We start from the raw sequence: 18,469 nt of genomic DNA, 5'->3' as shown, positions 1-18,469 counted from the left end.
GAGGGGTCCTGTCCCAGGTCACTCAGGGCAACGGCTGGGGCCTGGAGAGGAAGGTGGGTCCACTCTCCACACCTCCTCTGTGACCCAAGGCCCCTGATGTGTGAGGTGGGATCCCAGGGCCCAGCCAGTCATGTGTCCTGGAAAGTTCTCTGTCTCCTGGTCAGGTGGGTGGAGAGCACAAAAGGCCACTGTCACATCACCTCATCTCCTGGCCTGAGCAGAGGGTCCTCCACAGCAGGATCACCAATGGGGGTCAGGGATTTTCAAGATGCACGTGGTGACCCTGCTTCCCTGTCCCCACCCCCATGGCATGCATCCTTCCACTCAAACTCTCCTGCTTTAATTCTTCCTCAATTTCAGTCCATTTTCTGGGTCCTTCAGCCAACATTCTCCTGGGTCTGCACCTGGGAGGGTCTTTCACCTTGGCCCAGGGCAGCAGTGTCTTCTTAAGGCCTTTCCTCTGCTCCCCTCCCCTGGGCCCCCTGGTACACAGACCTGATGGAGAGAGGAAGGTTTCACACCCTCCTTGGAAATGGGGTACCCTCCTCATCCCCTATCTTGTCCCAGTCCATGACCCTCATAAATAAGGCTGACTTTTCCTAGGGCCAGTGTCCAGCTTGGCCTCAGAGACCACCGCACCCCAGCATCAAGACCTGGTAAGTGTCCCCTCAGCCTGAGGGTGGCTGGGAGCCCCTAGGCCAGCCCCACAGTGTCCACTCTTGCCCACAACCACACGTCCAGGGTTGAATGTTTACCCTGGGGATTCAAGGATCCCTGTCATCAAACACAACAGGGGACCCACCTGGCCAAGCCAGCCCAGACTTGTGGCATCTGGTCTCCTCCTCATGTTCCTTGGTTCTTTGGACCACTACAAGGGCAAAAGGGTCTCTCCCAGGACATAGTGCCTCCCCTGACACTCTGATAGTTGAGGTCCCCCAGCCCTACCTGCAGAAGGGGCCCATCCCTCTTCACACTACTGCTAACTCTTGTCTCTGTCCCCAGGCCAAGGTCCCTCTGACACTTCCACCTCCCTGGTAAGTCCCCCCAGCTGTCTCTACACAGGGGACGAGCTGTGCAGTCTCAGGGCTTGGGCACTGTCAACCCCCACACAGCACAGACAGCCCCACTCATGTTGGACCAGGACAAGGTTAGCCTGGCCCTGGCCAGAGACTTGGCCACTCTCAGGGACAGGACCACCATCACTCTGTCCTCAGCCCACCCTACTTCCTGCCATCTCAGGAGAGTCCTGGTGCAGAATGGGTGTTGGGAGCTTCTATCAGTGGCCCTGGGTTAATGATGGGGACCATAGTCTGGACAGAAACTGGGGTGTCTGTCCAGAAATGGAGGCTGGTCCTCAGGACCCAGAGCTGGTAACTCTTGAGAAGAAAGGGCTAAAGCAGACACAGGGAGTAAGCTCTGGCCTGTCAGAGACCAGAACCTTCCAGGCACCACCCAGCACCTGCTCACTGGAGTCTCAGCCTTGATGATCCTCCCTTTGCTGACCCTGATTTCCAATCTCCCTCCCTGCCAGGCCCCACCCCCTGGCCACGGAGCTGCTGTTCCCATCTACCAGGTGAGTGTGGGTGATGACCCTTGCCCACAGTCCAGGGCATACCCAAGAGATGCCCCTCCCCACACCTTCCTGATCTTGCCAGGAAACAGCAGCCAAAATGGGATCAGGGGGTGGTGAGCAGGGGATGGGGGGCCTGAGAACAGGAGCCTCTGAGCCCAGACAGACACAAGGACAGAGCAGTCCCCAGTGGGCCAGGGCCTAGGAGTTCATGGTCCCCTGGTTCAGAAGGGTCAGAGACTCTTTGTTCTTTTTCAGGAATTACTAAACCCTGACCTGGACATCTACTGCCGGGTCGACCACAAGGCTCATGTGGCTTCTTAGTTTCCACCACAGGATGCTCCATGTGGGCTGAGGGAGGGTCCTTCCAGACCCCAGATGCTGGGTGATGGGACAGAGGTGGAGCCTGAGCCCTACTGGACTCTGGAACCTAGAGGGGGTGGGGTCTCTGGGGTTTTGGAGACCCAGACAGGCTGCCCTGGGTTCTGAATGGCCACATATAGGCTCTCTGTGCCCAGGAGCAGGGGCTTCAGGGAGAGGGAAGGGCCCTGTGGGTCACCTGGGAAGGCACTGAATAAAGACCCCCTTCCCTCCTTCACTCTTTTGGTTCATATGGGATCGTCTCTTGGCAGACACTCCCCTCAAGTTCCAGGTCAGCTCTCTCCTGTGTCACGCAGGGGAATCGTGGTCTCTAAGTTGCTCCCACAGGGTTTCTCTTCCTGGGAGACAGGAGCTGGGAGGTGGAGCCAGGGCAAAGGTCAGGTCTGTCCACAGGGAAGGGTGAGGGTCCCAAGGCCCTGCAGCCAGCAGAGCACTCAGTGGCCCTCACACTCCAGGGACCCAGGGTGGCTAGCTGTGGCCACTGGTTTCTTTCCTACTCAAAGGCCAGTACTCAGCACATCTTCACCTCTGCTGGGACATGGGACTGTCATAGTAATCAGGGGACAGGGCCAGACCCAGACTCAGCCCTGAACAAGGGCCTCAGGCCCTGCCCGAGGCTCCAGCCCTGCCCTCCCATCACCTTCCACTCTGCCCTGCCTGGTCTCCCTGGGACCAGCCTCCTCTGCACACTCCAGCACCCAGGGCAGAGGCTCAGGGCTCCCCACATGGGGCTCTCCAGGCTCCATGGTGACAGGACAGAGGGTCTTCTCCCTGACCTGGGGCCAAGGATGTCCACTGCCACCTCTCCACAAACCTGGAGCACTGCCCAGCTCATTCCCTAAGGCTTGCAAGGGTGACACTCTCAGGTAGGTTCACATGGACCAGGCTACTACATTCCTGGAAATAAACGGTTCGTGTACTAAAGCTCAGGGACGCTCTCCTGATGCCTCACAGTGGTCTGTGCTGAGAGGAGAAGTAGGAAGAGACCCTCGGAGTGTGCAGCCTGACTCAGCTCTAGTGAGGCTCCTCTGCATGAACAGCATCACGTCACACACGGTGACTGCTCTCGCCTTGGTGTCCTGGTGCTCTTGGTACAGACTGGCTCCCACACAGTGGCTCCAACAGCAGATACCAAGGTGGCCATGAGCTGCATTCTTCTGGAGGCTCCAAGGGAGTCAGTTTCCTCACTTTTCCCAGCTTCTAGCTGCTGCCTGCTTCCCTGGCCTGTGGGCCCGACTCCCCTTTGAAGCCAGCAGCGTCACCCTGCATCCTCTCTGCTCTGCTCCCCCCACCCCTGCAGTCCTGCCTCCCTCTCTCACTTGCAAGGGAAGGACCTTGTGATACATGGACCCACCAGATGGCCACAAGAACCTCTAAATCTCACGAAAATTAATGTCATCTGTAAGGCATTTTCTACCATGTGGCAAATTCTGATTCTGTGGGTGAGGATGGGGATATCTCTGTGGGGACATTTCTCTATCGACCACACTTCTCAAGGACATTTTTTTTTTCTTCTTCTTTCACTGAAAAGTGCACATGGGTAGCTGAACTGGGTCACCTGTAATCTGAAGTGACATCTACAGCACCTCTAGCTCCTGAAAGGGAGGCAGGGGACAGGCCACACTCCAGCCCCTCCCCACCTTCTCCCTGCTGATGATGCTCAGATCTTAGGAACAACAGAACCCTGAGATCCCAGCTCAGCAGCCTTCAGCAGTTGCTGGTTGTCAGCACCACGGACAGAGTCCCAGGCTGCTGGTTCCCAGGCAATGCAGCAGGCAGGACCCAGAGAAGTGTCTACTGGGAAATCCGCCCATTTCCATTCTGCACAAGAGAGTTATTCCAGGCATGATCCGAGTGGCCTCTACTATACTGTGAGGCCTCTGCACATGTCGGGGCGTGAGGGTTGTTGACTCGTCCACTAGCAGATTGCTGCACCACAGTGGACCTCAGGAGGCTGAGAGCCTGCTGCAGGCTCCTGGTGACTGAGACTCAGGGGCTGGGTTCAAGCTCAGTGAGAGGCAGTTGCCTTGCCTACATGAGGCCCTGGGGATGATCCCAGCATGATACGTGCATGTGTTTATGCACACGCCAACACAAGTCCCCTGAAACTCAAGTCCCTGTTGTGGCCTAAAACCTGGTGGGAACTTTTCCCTAACTTCTGTCCCCAGTGCCTGTCCTGAGAACCACACCAGTCTGGAGCAACCCCTGAGCACAGCATCCTGCTCCCTGAGCCACACATGAGCCCCTGGGAAACTGGCTCTAGCCATCCAGTGTCCCTGCAGGTCACACTTACAGCAACAGGTTGCCCAGAGGAAGGGTCATCTATGCGCTCAGGGGAGCCTCCCTGACTACAGTGGGGTGATTCCTCCTCACCTTCTGCATCTCAGCAGTCACCAGGGTCCTCTGTACCCTGTCTCTCTGCTCAATGATTCTCCCTGGACACAGCCTCAGATCCTGACAGGGGCATTTGAGGTGCTGTCTCTCCAGGAGTCCTTCCCATTCTTACCACAGGAAGATGCTCATCCTATGGGACCCTCCTCTCTAAAGTGCCTTGTACCCTGGGGTCCTGAACACCTGCCCCCACATCATGCCAGCTTCAGGTCAATGACAACCAACAGCTCTGACAATCTCACCCAAGGCAGGTGTCTGAGCAGACTCACCAGGTGGGACACCTGAGGCTTCAGCATGCAGCAGCACCCTAGTCCCTCTCCTCCCTCCCTGAGGGCAACAGGCCCCACAGGCTGCCCCCAACCTCCAGCCCCAGGCACCCAAACCTGCCTGTGCACCTGCCTCCAGCCAAACTCCTCAGCCACCTGCTCCCCTCCATCTTCCCTAATCCTGCACGGAGAGGGGACAGCCCTCCTAGCACTCTCCCTGCTCACTGCCAGCCTTCAGTGATCATACGGGTTCTTCAGAGTCACCTGTGCTCAGGTCAGGTAATCTGAGGGACAGGAAGAAATAAAAAGCCTCCCACATGCCTTTGAAGATGAGCAATGTCTAACCAGAAATCAGAAGGCAAAAGACTCCCCTGAATTCCTAATAGTGCACCACCTTGGCCTTGAACTTCCCAGCCTAGTGCTCCCTAGGGAAAAATAACTTACACTCTTGGGAACTGTTATCTCCCCCTCTCTGTGCAGATGAGGAAGCTCCTCAAAACACAATCATGAGTAGGGCGCTGAGCCAGGTGACGTGACAGACACAGGCTCAGGTGGATGATCTGGATGGCCCTAGCCACCCTGTTATCACCACCCAGGAAGGCTGATGGCACCTTGTCAGGGAGAAATGGCAGGTTCCTGGGACCCCTTCCTTCCCCATCCCACACAGTGCCGTGCCTCCTAGGATGCTCCCTGGGTCACACTGCACGGAGAGGGCAGCGTGATCCTCTCCAATCCCATCCAGACCTTCTTTGTGAATGGCTAGAAGAAACCTCCAAATGATCTTCGACAAATTCTGTGGCTCTGGGAGAATCTGCAGAGCTGAGGACTCTGATTCCAAGCCGAGCCTCAGCAGTGTGACTTTTGTGGAGGATTGGGAACCATGAGGTGTGACAGGGTCTCTGACCCTGAGCCTGATTCTCTGCCTAAGGTGTCTCCAGGTGGGGTCTGGAAGGATCCTCCAGCTTTCCTGACAGTGCAGCCCAGACACCCTGAGGACAGAGGGGATGGGGAAGTCCCTGAGGAGGGAAGAGGAGTCCCAGAGACCCTCACCACCCTGGGTTCTGATTTAAGCAGACTCTCAGGTCTTTGATGGTGAGGAAGGGGGCAGCACCTGTCCACCTGAACACTCCGGCTCATGTGAGGGTCATGGATATTGAACCTCCGTTGTGGTCCAGGCTCCACAGGGTAGTGACGTGGTGCTGGATCCCCAGTACTACAGACAAAACTAGACTGGACATGAGACCACAAACCTGAGGTCACAGAAGGGCTTTGTTGGGTGATATTGAGAATTTAAGACTAAAAGTGGTACTTTTTTGAAATTAAACGCACATTTCTTACAGGCTTAAAGACAATATAAGAAAACAATTCCGAGACTCCCATTTGTGCTCTCCTCACTGTCCACCAGAGGGCAGCAGAGTCCAACCTGGCTGCTCCCCAGGGCTCCCCAGCTCTGCCTCAGCCCACAGTCCTCCTGCCTCTCTAAGCTGCCCCAGATGGCCTCTGCCAGCTCCATGCTGAAGGCCATCCTCTGCAGCCAGCTCCTGCCCCTGTTCCTTCAGGTCTTCCCTGGCAATGTCCTCTGGCTTCAAGTTCTGGTCAGAAAGGCCCTTTCCCAGAGTAGCCTTCTAAGCTCCCAAACCAGCACAGGACCTGGCTGCCTAAGCTCTGTCACTAGTGGCCCTTCTCTCTGTCTCAGCTGGCTCCTCGGTTCCAGGTGCTCCCCGAGTGTCTGTCTGCCACGAACAAGAGAGACTCCATGAATGCAGGGACCACGTCTGTCCTGCCCTCCGTGGGACTCCCAGCCCAGTGCCTGACGCGTAACAGATGCTCAATGAATACTCATGAAATGTAGGGAGAACCAATCACTCAAAGCACATGACCTCCATGTGGCCACCAAAGTCAGAGTATGTTCCATGTGCACAAAGGAACACTGGCCTCAGCTCTGGAGAAGGCCAGCAAGTGCCTGAAGCTGCCCAGAGATGAGGCCTTCATGCTGGTAGTGTTGGGGAAGACAGAGGCCTCCTAACAGTGAGGGGTCATTCCTGATTCTTTCCACAGCCCTGACAGCCTCTCCCCATCTCTACCCAGTGAGTGACATCACTTTTCCCAGGAGGTCTGGGCAGCTGCCTGTCCTTCCTCCATTCACTCCAGATTCCCCATCCCAGATGGAATTTCTACCAGGGAAAGCCAGAGCCCCATGTGACCACAGAGGAAGGTGACTCTCAGCCTCAAGGGCACCAGGCCTGAGGATTCCTGTGCCTATGGTCCCTGCAGACATCTCAGCAGCCCAAGGAGTCTGGGGCATGAGGGGAGCTCAGCACACAGGACCTGACTTTGGAGAAACCTGGTATTCTTGGACCAGCTCCCATGCTGGTTCCCTCTCCCCAAAGATCCAAGAGACACCACCCATGTCCTTCCATTGAAACCTTGGGACAGATGGCTCCTCCTGGGCTGCCCATCCCCGGGTGCAAAACTCTCCCAACTCTGAGCAGCAGTCCTCAGGACAACTCCTGTCATCTCCCTACACTCACTCTTCACTGGGTGTCAGGCAGCCTGGGACCCAAGGTGAATAGGACTCGCCCTGCAGTTGGAGGTTAGGGCCACCTGTGCCTGGGTGTCAGGGCCAGCTCTCAGCATTTAGACCCAGGGCAGCATCCCTGCTACAGTCCCTGACACTGACCATGGGTCTTCTCAGGAGCTCAACTGGTGATCACTTAGACTCACAGCCAACCCTCTGCATGCTGATTCTTTGAGACAGGAGATTGGTTTTGGCTAGAGATGGAGGTGCACACATAGCCTGATTTCCACCTTGGAACCAATGGCCACATGGGCTCCCACCCTCATGCCTGCTGTCCCCACCAATCCTTTTTGGTCCTGGAGAACCCTGTTCTACCACATGTATTTCCCTCCTTCCTGGTATCACACCTGGGGAAAAGCAGGGTGACCACAAAAGAACAATCCAGAGAGGACAGAGGCCACCCAAGAGGCCATGACAGGTCTGAGCCACGGCTCTACCAAGAAATGAAGAGAAAATCTCTCCTGAAATCCTTCACCAAGGGCAGCAGAGCCAGGGTCACCTGCCTCCCACTGCCACATCCTCCCTTCCAAGGACACAGGTCGCCTGCCCCTGCACACCAAGGCTCCCTCTGAGACATGTGGATGTGGAACTCTGAGCTAGGTGGTGACACAGAGATAGAGGACAGGTCCCCCCCCCCACACACAGTCATTCCTCAGTGGGACCCATTCTAGCTCCAGAGCCAAGTAGGACCCCTTCCTGCCAGGAGCAATCCACCTTCCCAGAGGGGGGAGAACAAGGGGGAGACATGGGCCAAACTGGGGTTCTCTGTCATGAAGGAAAATATGCCCAGGGGTGAGGGGACCCCAGGGGCTCCCTGGGTGGTGCTGAGAGCCCTGAGGCCAGGACACAGCTGAGGCCAGTGCTGGGTGAGCCACTTCTCTCAGGGGACAGCGTCCCCACCTGCCTTGCTCCTCAGGGTGTGGCATGCAGTAGTGAAACCCAACAGGGAAAGCAGAAGGGACAGGAGGCAGGACTGAGAGGGAAGGGACAGAGAGGTTCCTCCACAGAGACCCCGCCCCCAGCCCTGTGACCCAGGAAAGTGCTCCTGCCCTGGGAGGAGGCTGAGCTCAGAGAGGAGCAGGCAGCAGGGCTGAGTGGCCTGGACCTGGGCTTCCCAGCGGGTCTCAGTGAAGCTCCTTCCACAGAGGGGACAGAGCAGAGGGACCATGCAGCCCCCCTCAGCCTGTCCCTGCAGAGGGGGCATCCCCTGGCAGGGGATCCTGCTGGCAGGTAAGAGGGGACAGTTCCCCGAAAGAGGGCGGAAGGTGGAGCACAGTCTTGCTGGTGCCCCCTGGGGAGGACATAACCCTCACAGGGGACACAGGGCTTCATGGGGAACCTGATGGGAACAGAACACAGAAGACAGAAGCTCACCAACAGGGAACTCTCAGTGACCTGGAGCTGATGAAGGGGGATGGAAAGCTCAGGGGTTCTCTTCCCCAAGTTCCTCACCAGGGGCCATTATATTTTGAAAATCGGTGTTAACAGCTCTGTCAGGGCCACTCTCCAAATAGAAAGACAAGTGGACATTGTCTACAGCTACCAGACTCAGATATTGGCACAGAGACACCTGGACCCTCAGGGTGGGGACCCTGCTTCACTCATCCACAGGAGGCTGAGCCTGGTCCAGGCCCTGGGCTACCACAAGGGTCAGACTAGTCTCTGCCTCCTGGAGCTTCCTCTCTAGAGGGCAGGAAGCCAGGCCAGAGGGAGATCTGCAGGTGAGGCCAGGTGCTGTGTAGATCTAGGAGGGCAGAGAGCAGGGAAATGTCCACAGGGAAGCCGTCGGGTCTGTAAGGAGGTGGGTGCCCAGGTGCCCTGGGTGTGAGCAGGGATCTGAGGGCACTGAGGGGCCAGCCTTGCAGACACCTGGGGAAAGCTGTTCCTAGGAGAGGATGACAGGTACAGGGGTATTGAAGGTATGGAGGTCATGCAGCTGGCCTTGACCCAGGGACACACACACACACCACACACCCCAAGGCTGAGGAGTGAGGACTCCTGCTGCGGACCTGAGTTCCAACTTTCCACCCAGTATGAGGTCCCAGTATTGATGGATTTCTCTCTCTTCCCTCCTAGTCTCACTGTTAACCTTCTGGAACCTGCACCCCACTGCCCAGCTCACTATTGAACCAGTGCCTTTCGATGCTGCTGAAGGGAGAGACGTTATTCTACTTGTCCACGATGCTCTAGAGAATGCCATAGGCTACCACTGGTACAGAGGGCAAATAACAGACCATGACCATGTAATTGTATCCTACTCGAATGTCACACACTCAATTACCCAAGGTTCTGCATTCAGTGGTCGAGAGAGAATATACCCCAATGGGTCCCTTCTGCTCATGAATGTGACACAGGAGGACACAGGATTCTACACCCTGCAAACCACAACTGCCAATTTTGATGCTGTCACAGCAACTGGAGGGTTCTGTGTACATGGTGAGTGATGTCCCAGCCCTCTGGGTGTTGGTGGGGTTAACTCCACTGCACACACAGGACGCTGAGGACTGAACTCTGCCTACCTCCTCCTGTGCATTACATCCCCACAGTGGAGCTGGAGCACTTACTGCAGGACACACACAGTGCAGACAGACTTCAAAAGATCCGAGTCCTCTGCCTGAATCCACTGGCAGAGAGCAGGGTGGTCTGGTGGGAGACTAAGCCCAGGCAGAACAGTCTCAGCCCAGCCCCTGTGTCCTTCCCAGGAGCATGGCCCTGAGAAAGACCCTGCAGGACTGAGTCAGGCCTGACCTGAGGGCCCTGGAGTCCTCACAGAGAAGGTCAGCCCAGGAAGCCATGCCCCAGACCTCTGTCCCAGGCTCCTGGCTCCAGGTGACCCCAGGCCTGAGGGAAGGAGACCCATCCTCAGACTCTGGCCTGACCCCGACCTCCCCACTTCCCGAGGACACCATCCTCTCATCAGCCCCAGATTGTCCCTCACCAGCTGCTGGCCCTGGGCTGCTGCCTCAACAGCTCCCTCCTCTGCACATTGGTCACTAGGGACCTTCCCCACAGCACTGTCCTTCTTTCCTCACAAGGCCAAGGTGCTGCACCTCCTGCTCAGAATTGCCATGTCCTAGTTTATTTCATTCAGCCAAAGTGAGGGGTGAAGCTGTGTATCCGAGGGGTGGTCTTTCCGAGGTCACTCAACGCATTAGAGGGGCCTTGAAGCCTGGTGCGCCCGGCCCTCCTCAGCAGCTGGGTTCCCCGCGACCCCTGATATGTAGATGGGAGTCCCAAGACTCGCCAGGATAGTATGTCCTGGAATGCCTTTTGCCTTATGGCCAGGTGGGTGGATAGAGGACAAGGCCACTGTCACATTTCAGCACATCCTGGTCTGAGAAGAGTGTGTGGCCACAGCAGGGACACTGAGGTCAGGAAGAGTAAACATGCACGTGGCTCCCCCAGTGTCCTGCCCCAGAGTGTCCCTACTTTCCTGCCCCCAGGCCCTGGACCCTTCCACGCAGTCAAACCCTCCTGCTCTAATTCTTCCTCATCCCTCAGTCCGTTTTCTGGGTCCCTCGGCCAATGTTCTCCTGGGTTTGCATCTGGAAGGGACGTTCACGTCTGGCCCAGGGCAGAAGGGGCTTCTTAAGGCTTTTCCTCTGCTCCCCTCTCCTGGGCCCCCGTGTACACAGACCTGATGGAGTAAGAAAGGTTTCACACCCTCCTTGGAAAATGGGGTACCCTCCTCATCCCCTATCTGACTCCAGTTCATGACCTCTCCCTGCACACTCATGATTAAGCCTGACCTTTACTAGGGCCAGTGTCCAGCATAGCCTCAGAGACCACCGCACCCCAGCATCAAGACCTGGTGAATGCCCCTTCAGCCTAAGGTTGGCTGGAAGCCCCTAGGCCTGCCCCACAGTGTCCACTCTTGCAGTCACCTACCCCTTCAGAGTCATTTTCCTGGTGCTTCAAGAACCCTGTCATCAAACACTCAGGTCAGCAGACACAACTGGTCAAGTCAGCCCACAACTGTGGCATCAGGTTCCCTGGCTCCCTGGGCCACGGAAAGGGCTACAGGGTCTCCCCAAGGACATGCTGTCTGCCCACATACTCTAGTCTCAGCCTTGATGACCCTCCCTTAGTGATACTGATGTCCACTCTCATTCCCCTGCCCAGGCCCTATCCCTGGCCACAGAGTAGCTGTTCCCATTTACCAGGTGAGTGTGAGTGATGCATATCCTGCCCACAATTTAAGGGGGACCCAGGAGGTACCCATAGGCAGACCTTCCTGAGCTTTCCAGGAGACACCAGCCAAAACAGGATCAGGGGGTGGAGAGTAAGAGGGGGAGGGGCCTGAGAACAGGATCCTCTGAGCCCAGCCAGGGGCAGAGGCAGAGCAGTCAGGTGGGCCAGGGGCTAGGACACCTGCTTCCTGTTCTCAGAGAGCCACAGGGTCAGAGCCTCTTTGTTCTTTTTCAGGAATTACTAAACCCTGACCTGGACATCTACTGCTGGGTCGACCACAAGGCTGATGTGGATTCTTAGTTCCCACCAGACAAGGCTCCATATGGGCTGAGGGAGGGTCCCACTAGGACCACAGACTTTGGGTGATGGGGCAGAAGTGAATCCAGAGCCCTGGGAGACTCTGGCACCTTGAAGTGCTACAGGGTCCCTGGGTTCCTGGAGACCCAGACAGGCTGCCCTGGGCTCTGAATGGCCAGAACCAGGCTGCCCGTGCCCAGGAGCAGGGGCTTCAGGGAGAGGGAAGGGCCCTGTGGGTCACCTGGGAAGGCGCTGAATAAAGACCCCCTTCCCTCCTTCGCTCTTTTGGTTCTTGTGGGAACGTATCTTGGCAGACACTCCCCTCAAGTTCCAGGTCAGCTCTCTCCTGTGTCACGCAGGGGAACCGTGGTCTCTGAGTTGCTCCCACAGGGTTTCTCTTCCTGGGAGACAGGAGCTGGTGTTACCGCTGTTGACCGGTGACGAGTCCTTGCTTCCCCAATGTTGAAGAATAACACCAAAGAAGCACGCCGAGGCAAGGTCAGAGTAGAAATTAGAAGTTTATTAAAGGACAGCAGAAAAGACTTCTCCCGGAGGAAGAAGGGGACCCAAGAGGTGGAATCCGTGGAAGGGATGTTGTCTCCCCTTTTTATAGTTCTTTCAGTGATGGAATGTAAGTGGGAAGGCCCGAGGGGTGGGACACAGGTGGGCCAAAGAAGTAATCTGGTCAGGAAGGACTTCTGAGTCAGCACCTTTTTGCTGGGGGCTGTTCATTAACATTTCTTTGAGGTGGACTTTGGCCTAGGGCCTTTTCGGGACTTCATTAACATTCCATGAGTTGTCCTGTGTTTTCCCTGAGTCATTCTCTGCACGGCCTCCATTTTAGATTTCACTGATATTAGACCCATATTAGACCCAATTTACCTAACTACACTGACTACCTAACTTTAAATCTGGCTTCACTGGGAGGTGGGAGCCAGGGCAAAGGTCGGGTCTGTCCACAGGGAAGGGTGAGGGTCCCAAGGCCCTGCAGCCAGCAGAGCACTCAGTGGCCCTCACATTCCAAGGCCACTGATTGCTTCTCCGCCAAAAGGCCAGTACTCAGGACATCTTCACCTCTGCGGGGACATAGACTGAGGCTGTCAGAGTAATCAGGGGACAGGGCCAGACCCAGACTCAGCCCTGAACAAGGGCCTCAGGCCCTGCCCGAGGCTCCAGCCCTGCCCTCCCATCACCTTCCACTCTGTCCTGCCTGGTCTCTCTGGGACCAGCCTCCTCTGCACACTCCAGCACCCAGGGCAGAGGCTCAGGGCTCCCCACATGGGGCTCTCCAGGCTCCATGGTGATGGGACAGAGGGTCTCCTCCCTGACCTGGGCCCAGGATGTCCACTGCAGCCTCCTCCACACACCTGGCCACTGCTCTGACTTCTTCGCTGAAGGCTGGGAAGGGTGACATTGTCAGATAGGTTCACGTGGATCAGGCCACTACATTCATGGAAATCAGAAGACACTCTGCTGATGCCTGAGAGTTGTCTGTCCTGAGATGAGAAGTAGGAAGAGACCCTCGGAGATTCCCCCGTGACCCAGCTCTAGTGAGGCTCATCCTGCATGAACATAGCATCAGGTCACACATGGTGACTTCTCTAGCCTTGGTTTCCTGGTGCTGTTGCCACAGACTGGCTCCAACACAGTGGCTCAGAAAACAGAATCAAGGTGTCCTGAAGCTGCATTCTTCCGAAGCTCCAGCATGTGCACAGGAACACAGTCCCCTGTGCCTCAGGTCACTGCTGCATCTTAAAACTTGATAGGAACTTTTAACTCACTTCTGGCCCCAGGGCCCATCCGGGAACCACACCAGCTGGAGCTCCCCATGAGCACAGCATCCTGCTCCCTGAGCCACACGTGAGCCCCTGGGAGCCAAGCAGAGTCCTCCAAGCCAAGAGTGTCACCCCATCGTAGTCATTCCCATCTCGTCCCATCCACATAGACAATTCTGCTCCTATAGAGCCAGCCCTGGCCCTCAAGGGACTCAGGTGCAGTCCCTGCAGTGTCCCTGCAGGTCACACTCACACTACCCAGGCTGCCCAGGGGAAGGGTCACCTGTGCCCTCAGGGGAGGCTCTCTGGCTTGGATGGGGTGGAGTCCTCCTCACCTTCTGCATCTGAGCAGTTCCCAGGGTCCTCTGTACCACTGTTTCTCCCTGGACACAGCCTCAGATCCTGACAGGCAGAGTTAAGGTGCTGTCTCTCCAGGAGTCCTTCCCATTCCTACCTCGTGATGATGCTCAGGCCCTTGTGACCCTCCTCTCTACAGGTGCCTTGTGCTCTGGGCTCCTGAACACCTGCCCCCACTCATGTCGGCTTCAGGTCAGTGACAGCCACCAGCTCCGACATCTTCACCCACGGCAGGTGTCTGAGCAGACTCACCAGGTGGGACACCTGAGGCTCCAGCATGCAGGAGCACCCTAGTCCCTCTCCTCCCTCCCTGAGGGCAGCAGGCCCAACCAGATTTTTGTCCAGAGCACAGCTTCAGGTCCCTCTCCAGGGACAGGCACTGAGGTAGCTGCCACTAGGAAATTCCACTGCCAAGGACACCCTCAGCCCATCCCTCCTCACACCTGTGAGAGGGACAGACACGTACAACACACCTGGCCTCACCATCCAGCATGAAGGCCACTCCCAGGCTACCTACCACCCCTTGTCAGCTGCAGCCTGAAGAGCAACCCCCTTGCTGCTCTCTCCCTGTGACAGCAGGTGCTCTTTTGCCTGGGGTACCCTCCACCCGGTCAGGGAACCTGCTAAGAGCCAAGTATATGATGCATGGCATTTTTGGTCGAAAGGTGACGCCAGCTAGCCATTGAGATGATATGATTATGTTAAGATTTGCATTCATATGGATATTGGACTCCTGCTGTTCACCTAGGCCGGCTACGGGACTCCTGGAGAGTTCCCATTGGTTGGGGAAGTACAGTAGGAGGGAGTTCCGGGGGAGGAGCTCTCTCTGCGGTCTGGGAGGAGGCCGCGTGGGTGAAAAAAATCTGCCCGGGCGGTACCGGACATTGGCGGCAGTTTCAAAAAATAAACTTTGTTCCTGCTTGAGTGGCTCGTGATTTTGTGCCCAGCCAGACTGCGGCAACTGGTGGCCCGTACGGGGAACGCCTGAAGCTTGGAGGTGAGTAAAATTGCTCGCCCCTGAGGGAAGGCAACAAAATGGGTGACCATTTCAAAAAACAATGTGTTCTCGTTTTGATTTATCTTGTTTTTGTTTCAAGCTGCCTATCCCTAAAATTTTCTCAGGCAAACTGGGAAAAATGGTTGGCTCAAGGTTTGAAGTTGTTCGGCCCTGAGAAAGAGAAAATTGATACAACTATTCTTTGTTCGGTTTTTGTTTCATTCTGTTTCGGTTTTGTTTTATGCTATCTTATTGGGTTGCGTTACCTTTATAGTAGATTAGAAACTAGTAAAAAACAAACTGAAAGACTGTTAAGTAAATTGTTAGAGGTCCAGACTATGGTAGAAAACATGTTAGGTCAAGCAAAAGAGAAGGTCTCTCAAGCTAGTCAGACAGAGAAAGATTTGAAGAAAGAAAGCTTAGAGGAAAAACAACCATCAGGCGGGGAATTACAATAGGAGGCTGCTACTAAACCCGTTCTATCACCAGAGGGCGTAATTCAACCAACAGCTCCATCTACAGCTGAGCGGCCCTCAACTCCCGTAGTTGATGGACGGAATCCTGAGGCAGGACCCCAAAGATTAGCATGCCCTGTACTTGAGCAGGCAGGAGGGCAACGAATTCACCGTGCTTTAGATTTCAAAACAGTGAAGCAATTAAAGGAGGCTGTAACAACCTACTGGCCGCAAGCACCCTTCACTGTGAGCATGGTCGAATCCATTACCAACTTAGACATGAAGCCAGCAGATTGGGCTAACATGTGTCGATCTGTGCTAAATGGAGGACAATATTTGTTATGGAAGGTTGCCAATGAGGAATTTTGCATGGAGACAGCTAGGCGAAATGCAGCAGCCGGTTACCCTCAAAGAAATCTAGATATGTTATTAAAAAAAGGACCTTATGAGGGTCAACGGCAACAAATTGAATATGATCCTGGCATATATGCACAAATTGCTGTAGATGCAATTAAGGCATGGAAAACTTTACAGGGGCATGGAGATTTACAAGGACAATTATCTAAGGTAATACAAGGAGCTAATGAACCTTACGCTAAATTTGTAGATAGGCTTATTCAGACAGCATCTAGAGTATTTGGAGATACAGAACAGGCAATGCCATTTATAAAACAACTGGCTTATGACCAAGCAAATCGTTGCTACAGAGAGGTCATCAGACCATGGAAACATAAAGATTTAAACACATATATTAAATTATGTAGAGACATTAATAAACAAGGGCAAGTCTTAGCAGCAGTACAACAGGCTTTAGATGCCAGGCCAAAAACATGCTATAATTGTGATCAAACAGGACATTTTAAAAGGAGTTGCCCCATAGGAGGAGGGTTTAACAAGGCTAGGTATCAGAGGAATAGAATACCGGGTATTTGCCCACGATGCCGTAGAGGGAAACATTGGGCTAATGAATGCCGTTCTCAAACCACCATAGAGGGTATTCCGTTATCAAAAAACAGACAAGGACCAAGTGTTTACCCACAATATCCTGGAGAAAGACATCAGGCTCCATTGCCAAAAAACGGACTGGAGGGCCCAATGCTCCAGGGCCCAAAACCACAAATATACGGGGCAGTGGAGGAACCCAGCAACACCATCAAGGTAGTGCCCAGGACGCATTATCCATTAAATCCCTCATCAGACAAACTAGAGGGAGCGCAGGGTTGGACATCTGCGCCTCTGCCAGAGCAGTACTAACTCCAGAGATGGGAGTTCAAATCATTCCCACAGGAGTAAAAGGACCTCTTCCCCAAGGAACAGTAGGCTTATTATTGGGACGCAGTTCTTCAACACTAAAAGGACTTATGATAAGTCCTGGGGTAATTGATCCCAATTATGAAGGTGAAATAAAAATTATAGCTAGTTCTCCAAGAGGTATATCAGTAATTTCACCAGGAGATAGAATAGCACAGTTATTAATAATACCCAGCCTACATGATAAATTTTCCAGTCGTACTGTAGAAAGAGGTTCCAGGGGATTAGGCTCCACAGGTGTAGATTGGGCTATGCTGTCTTTAAATCTAGATTCTCGCCCAATGCTAAAACTAAATATTCAAGGACATGACTTTAATGGGCTACTTGATACAGGTGCAGACCTTAGCATCATATCTCATCAAGAATGGCCGAAACATTGGCCATTACAACAAGCCACTCAAACGCTTCGAGGCCTAGGAGTGGCAACTAATCCCCATAGAAGTGCAATGGTATTAGATTGGAAGGATCCTGAAGGATGTGAAGGAACTATACAGCCCTATGTATTGGATCATCTTCCTATAAATTTATGGGGACGAGATGTCCTAGATCAATTAGGTTTGACATTAACAAATAACATCAATCCTAATGCGCCCACTACTAGGGCTAGACAAGGCTTTAGGAAAGAAGAAAGATTAAGAGAACAAGAACAAGGTATGACAGCACCAATTCAAATAGATCAAGAAACAAATAGACATGGATTGGGTTTTCAGAAAGGGCCACTGAGACAATCAAAATTACTTGGAAATCAGAAAGACCAGTGTGGGTTCCTCAGTGGCCCCTGACTAAGGAAAAGATACAAATATCCCATGACCTGGTCGAACAACAATTAGCGGAGGGACATATACAACCTTCCGTATCTCCCCATAATACTCCCATTTTTGTCATTAAAAAAAAAATCTGGTAAATGGAGATTATTACAAGATTTAAGAGCCATTAATAATGAGATGGTTATTATGGGACCTGCTCAATCAGGGATTCCCCAATTGTCTGCTTTACCAAAAACCTGGTATGTTTTAGCTATAGATATTAAAGATTGTTTTTTTTCAATTCCAATTCATCCCGAGGATAGTCCACATTTTGCATTTACTATCCCTGCACTAAATCATAAAGGTCCTGATCAGAGATATGAATGGAAAGTACTCCCTCAAGGGATGGCTAATAGTCCAACTATGTGTCAAATTTATGTTAACAAAGCAATCCAGCCACTTAGAAATCAAAATCCTGAACTACAAATATTTCACTATATGGATGATGTGTTATTGGCACATAAAGATAAAAACACATTGCTAAAATGTTATGCCACACTTACAAATTTATTAAAAAATTATAATCTAGAGATAGCAATAGATAAAGTACAATTAAATCTTCCAATTAATTATTTAGGGGTTTTATTATCCTCAACCATGGTCCGTCCACCCAAAATTCAAATACGAGTAGATCAACTCAAATCACTTAACGACTTTCAAAAGTTATTAGGAGACATAAATTGGATAAGGCCTTATCTAGGCATACCAACAGGAGAGTTGGGACCTTTATTTGATAGTCTAAAAGGTCCATCAGATCCAAATTCACCCCACATGTTGACGCCTGAAGCAAGAAAGGCATTAAAAATCATTGAAACATATATAGAAAATATGCATTTGGATAGAATTGATATAAGTTTGCCTTTATTATTTATTGTACTGCCAACAAAAAATATTCCTACATGAGTATTCTGGCAAGAAGGTCCATTATTGTGGATACATTTATCTTATTCTCCTAACACTATTCTTACTAGGTATCCTGAGGCTGTAGGACAATTAATACTCAAAGGAATAAAAGCAGCCAAGGGAGTGTTTGGGATTTCTCCCAATAAAATTATTACTCCATATACTATAGATCAAATTGATGAGTTAGCTAA

The 18,469-nt window shown here is 53.2% G+C and overlaps 1 protein-coding gene and 1 long non-coding RNA gene across 2 annotated transcripts in view; both read left to right on the top strand.

The window, feature by feature from the left end:
* LOC139702646 (cell adhesion molecule CEACAM5-like) overlaps window positions 1-3,368 on the top strand; it is a 57,177-nt gene extending 53,809 nt beyond the window's left edge. Inside the window, exons 16-19 of the mRNA XM_071604175.1 lie at window positions 604-656; window positions 1,003-1,034; window positions 1,532-1,573; window positions 2,882-3,368. Of these exons, the coding sequence (XP_071460276.1) occupies window positions 604-656; window positions 1,003-1,034; window positions 1,532-1,573; window positions 2,882-3,097 (343 nt within the window). The 3' untranslated portion in view covers window positions 3,098-3,368. The remainder of the gene's footprint in view (window positions 1-603; window positions 657-1,002; window positions 1,035-1,531; window positions 1,574-2,881) is intronic.
* Window positions 3,369-11,133: 7,765 nt separating this feature from the next.
* LOC139702818 (uncharacterized) lies at window positions 11,134-11,953 on the top strand. Its single transcript, XR_011705409.1, has 2 exons — window positions 11,134-11,349; window positions 11,612-11,953. It is a non-coding gene; the product is annotated as an uncharacterized lncRNA (long non-coding RNA).
* Window positions 11,954-18,469: the final 6,516 nt, after the last annotated feature.

This window comes from Marmota flaviventris, chromosome 18 (genome assembly GCF_047511675.1).
Source record: "Marmota flaviventris isolate mMarFla1 chromosome 18, mMarFla1.hap1, whole genome shotgun sequence".
In the NCBI taxonomy this organism is placed as follows: Eukaryota; Metazoa; Chordata; class Mammalia; order Rodentia; family Sciuridae; genus Marmota; species Marmota flaviventris.
This window is presented reverse-complemented; position numbering and strand designations above follow the sequence as displayed.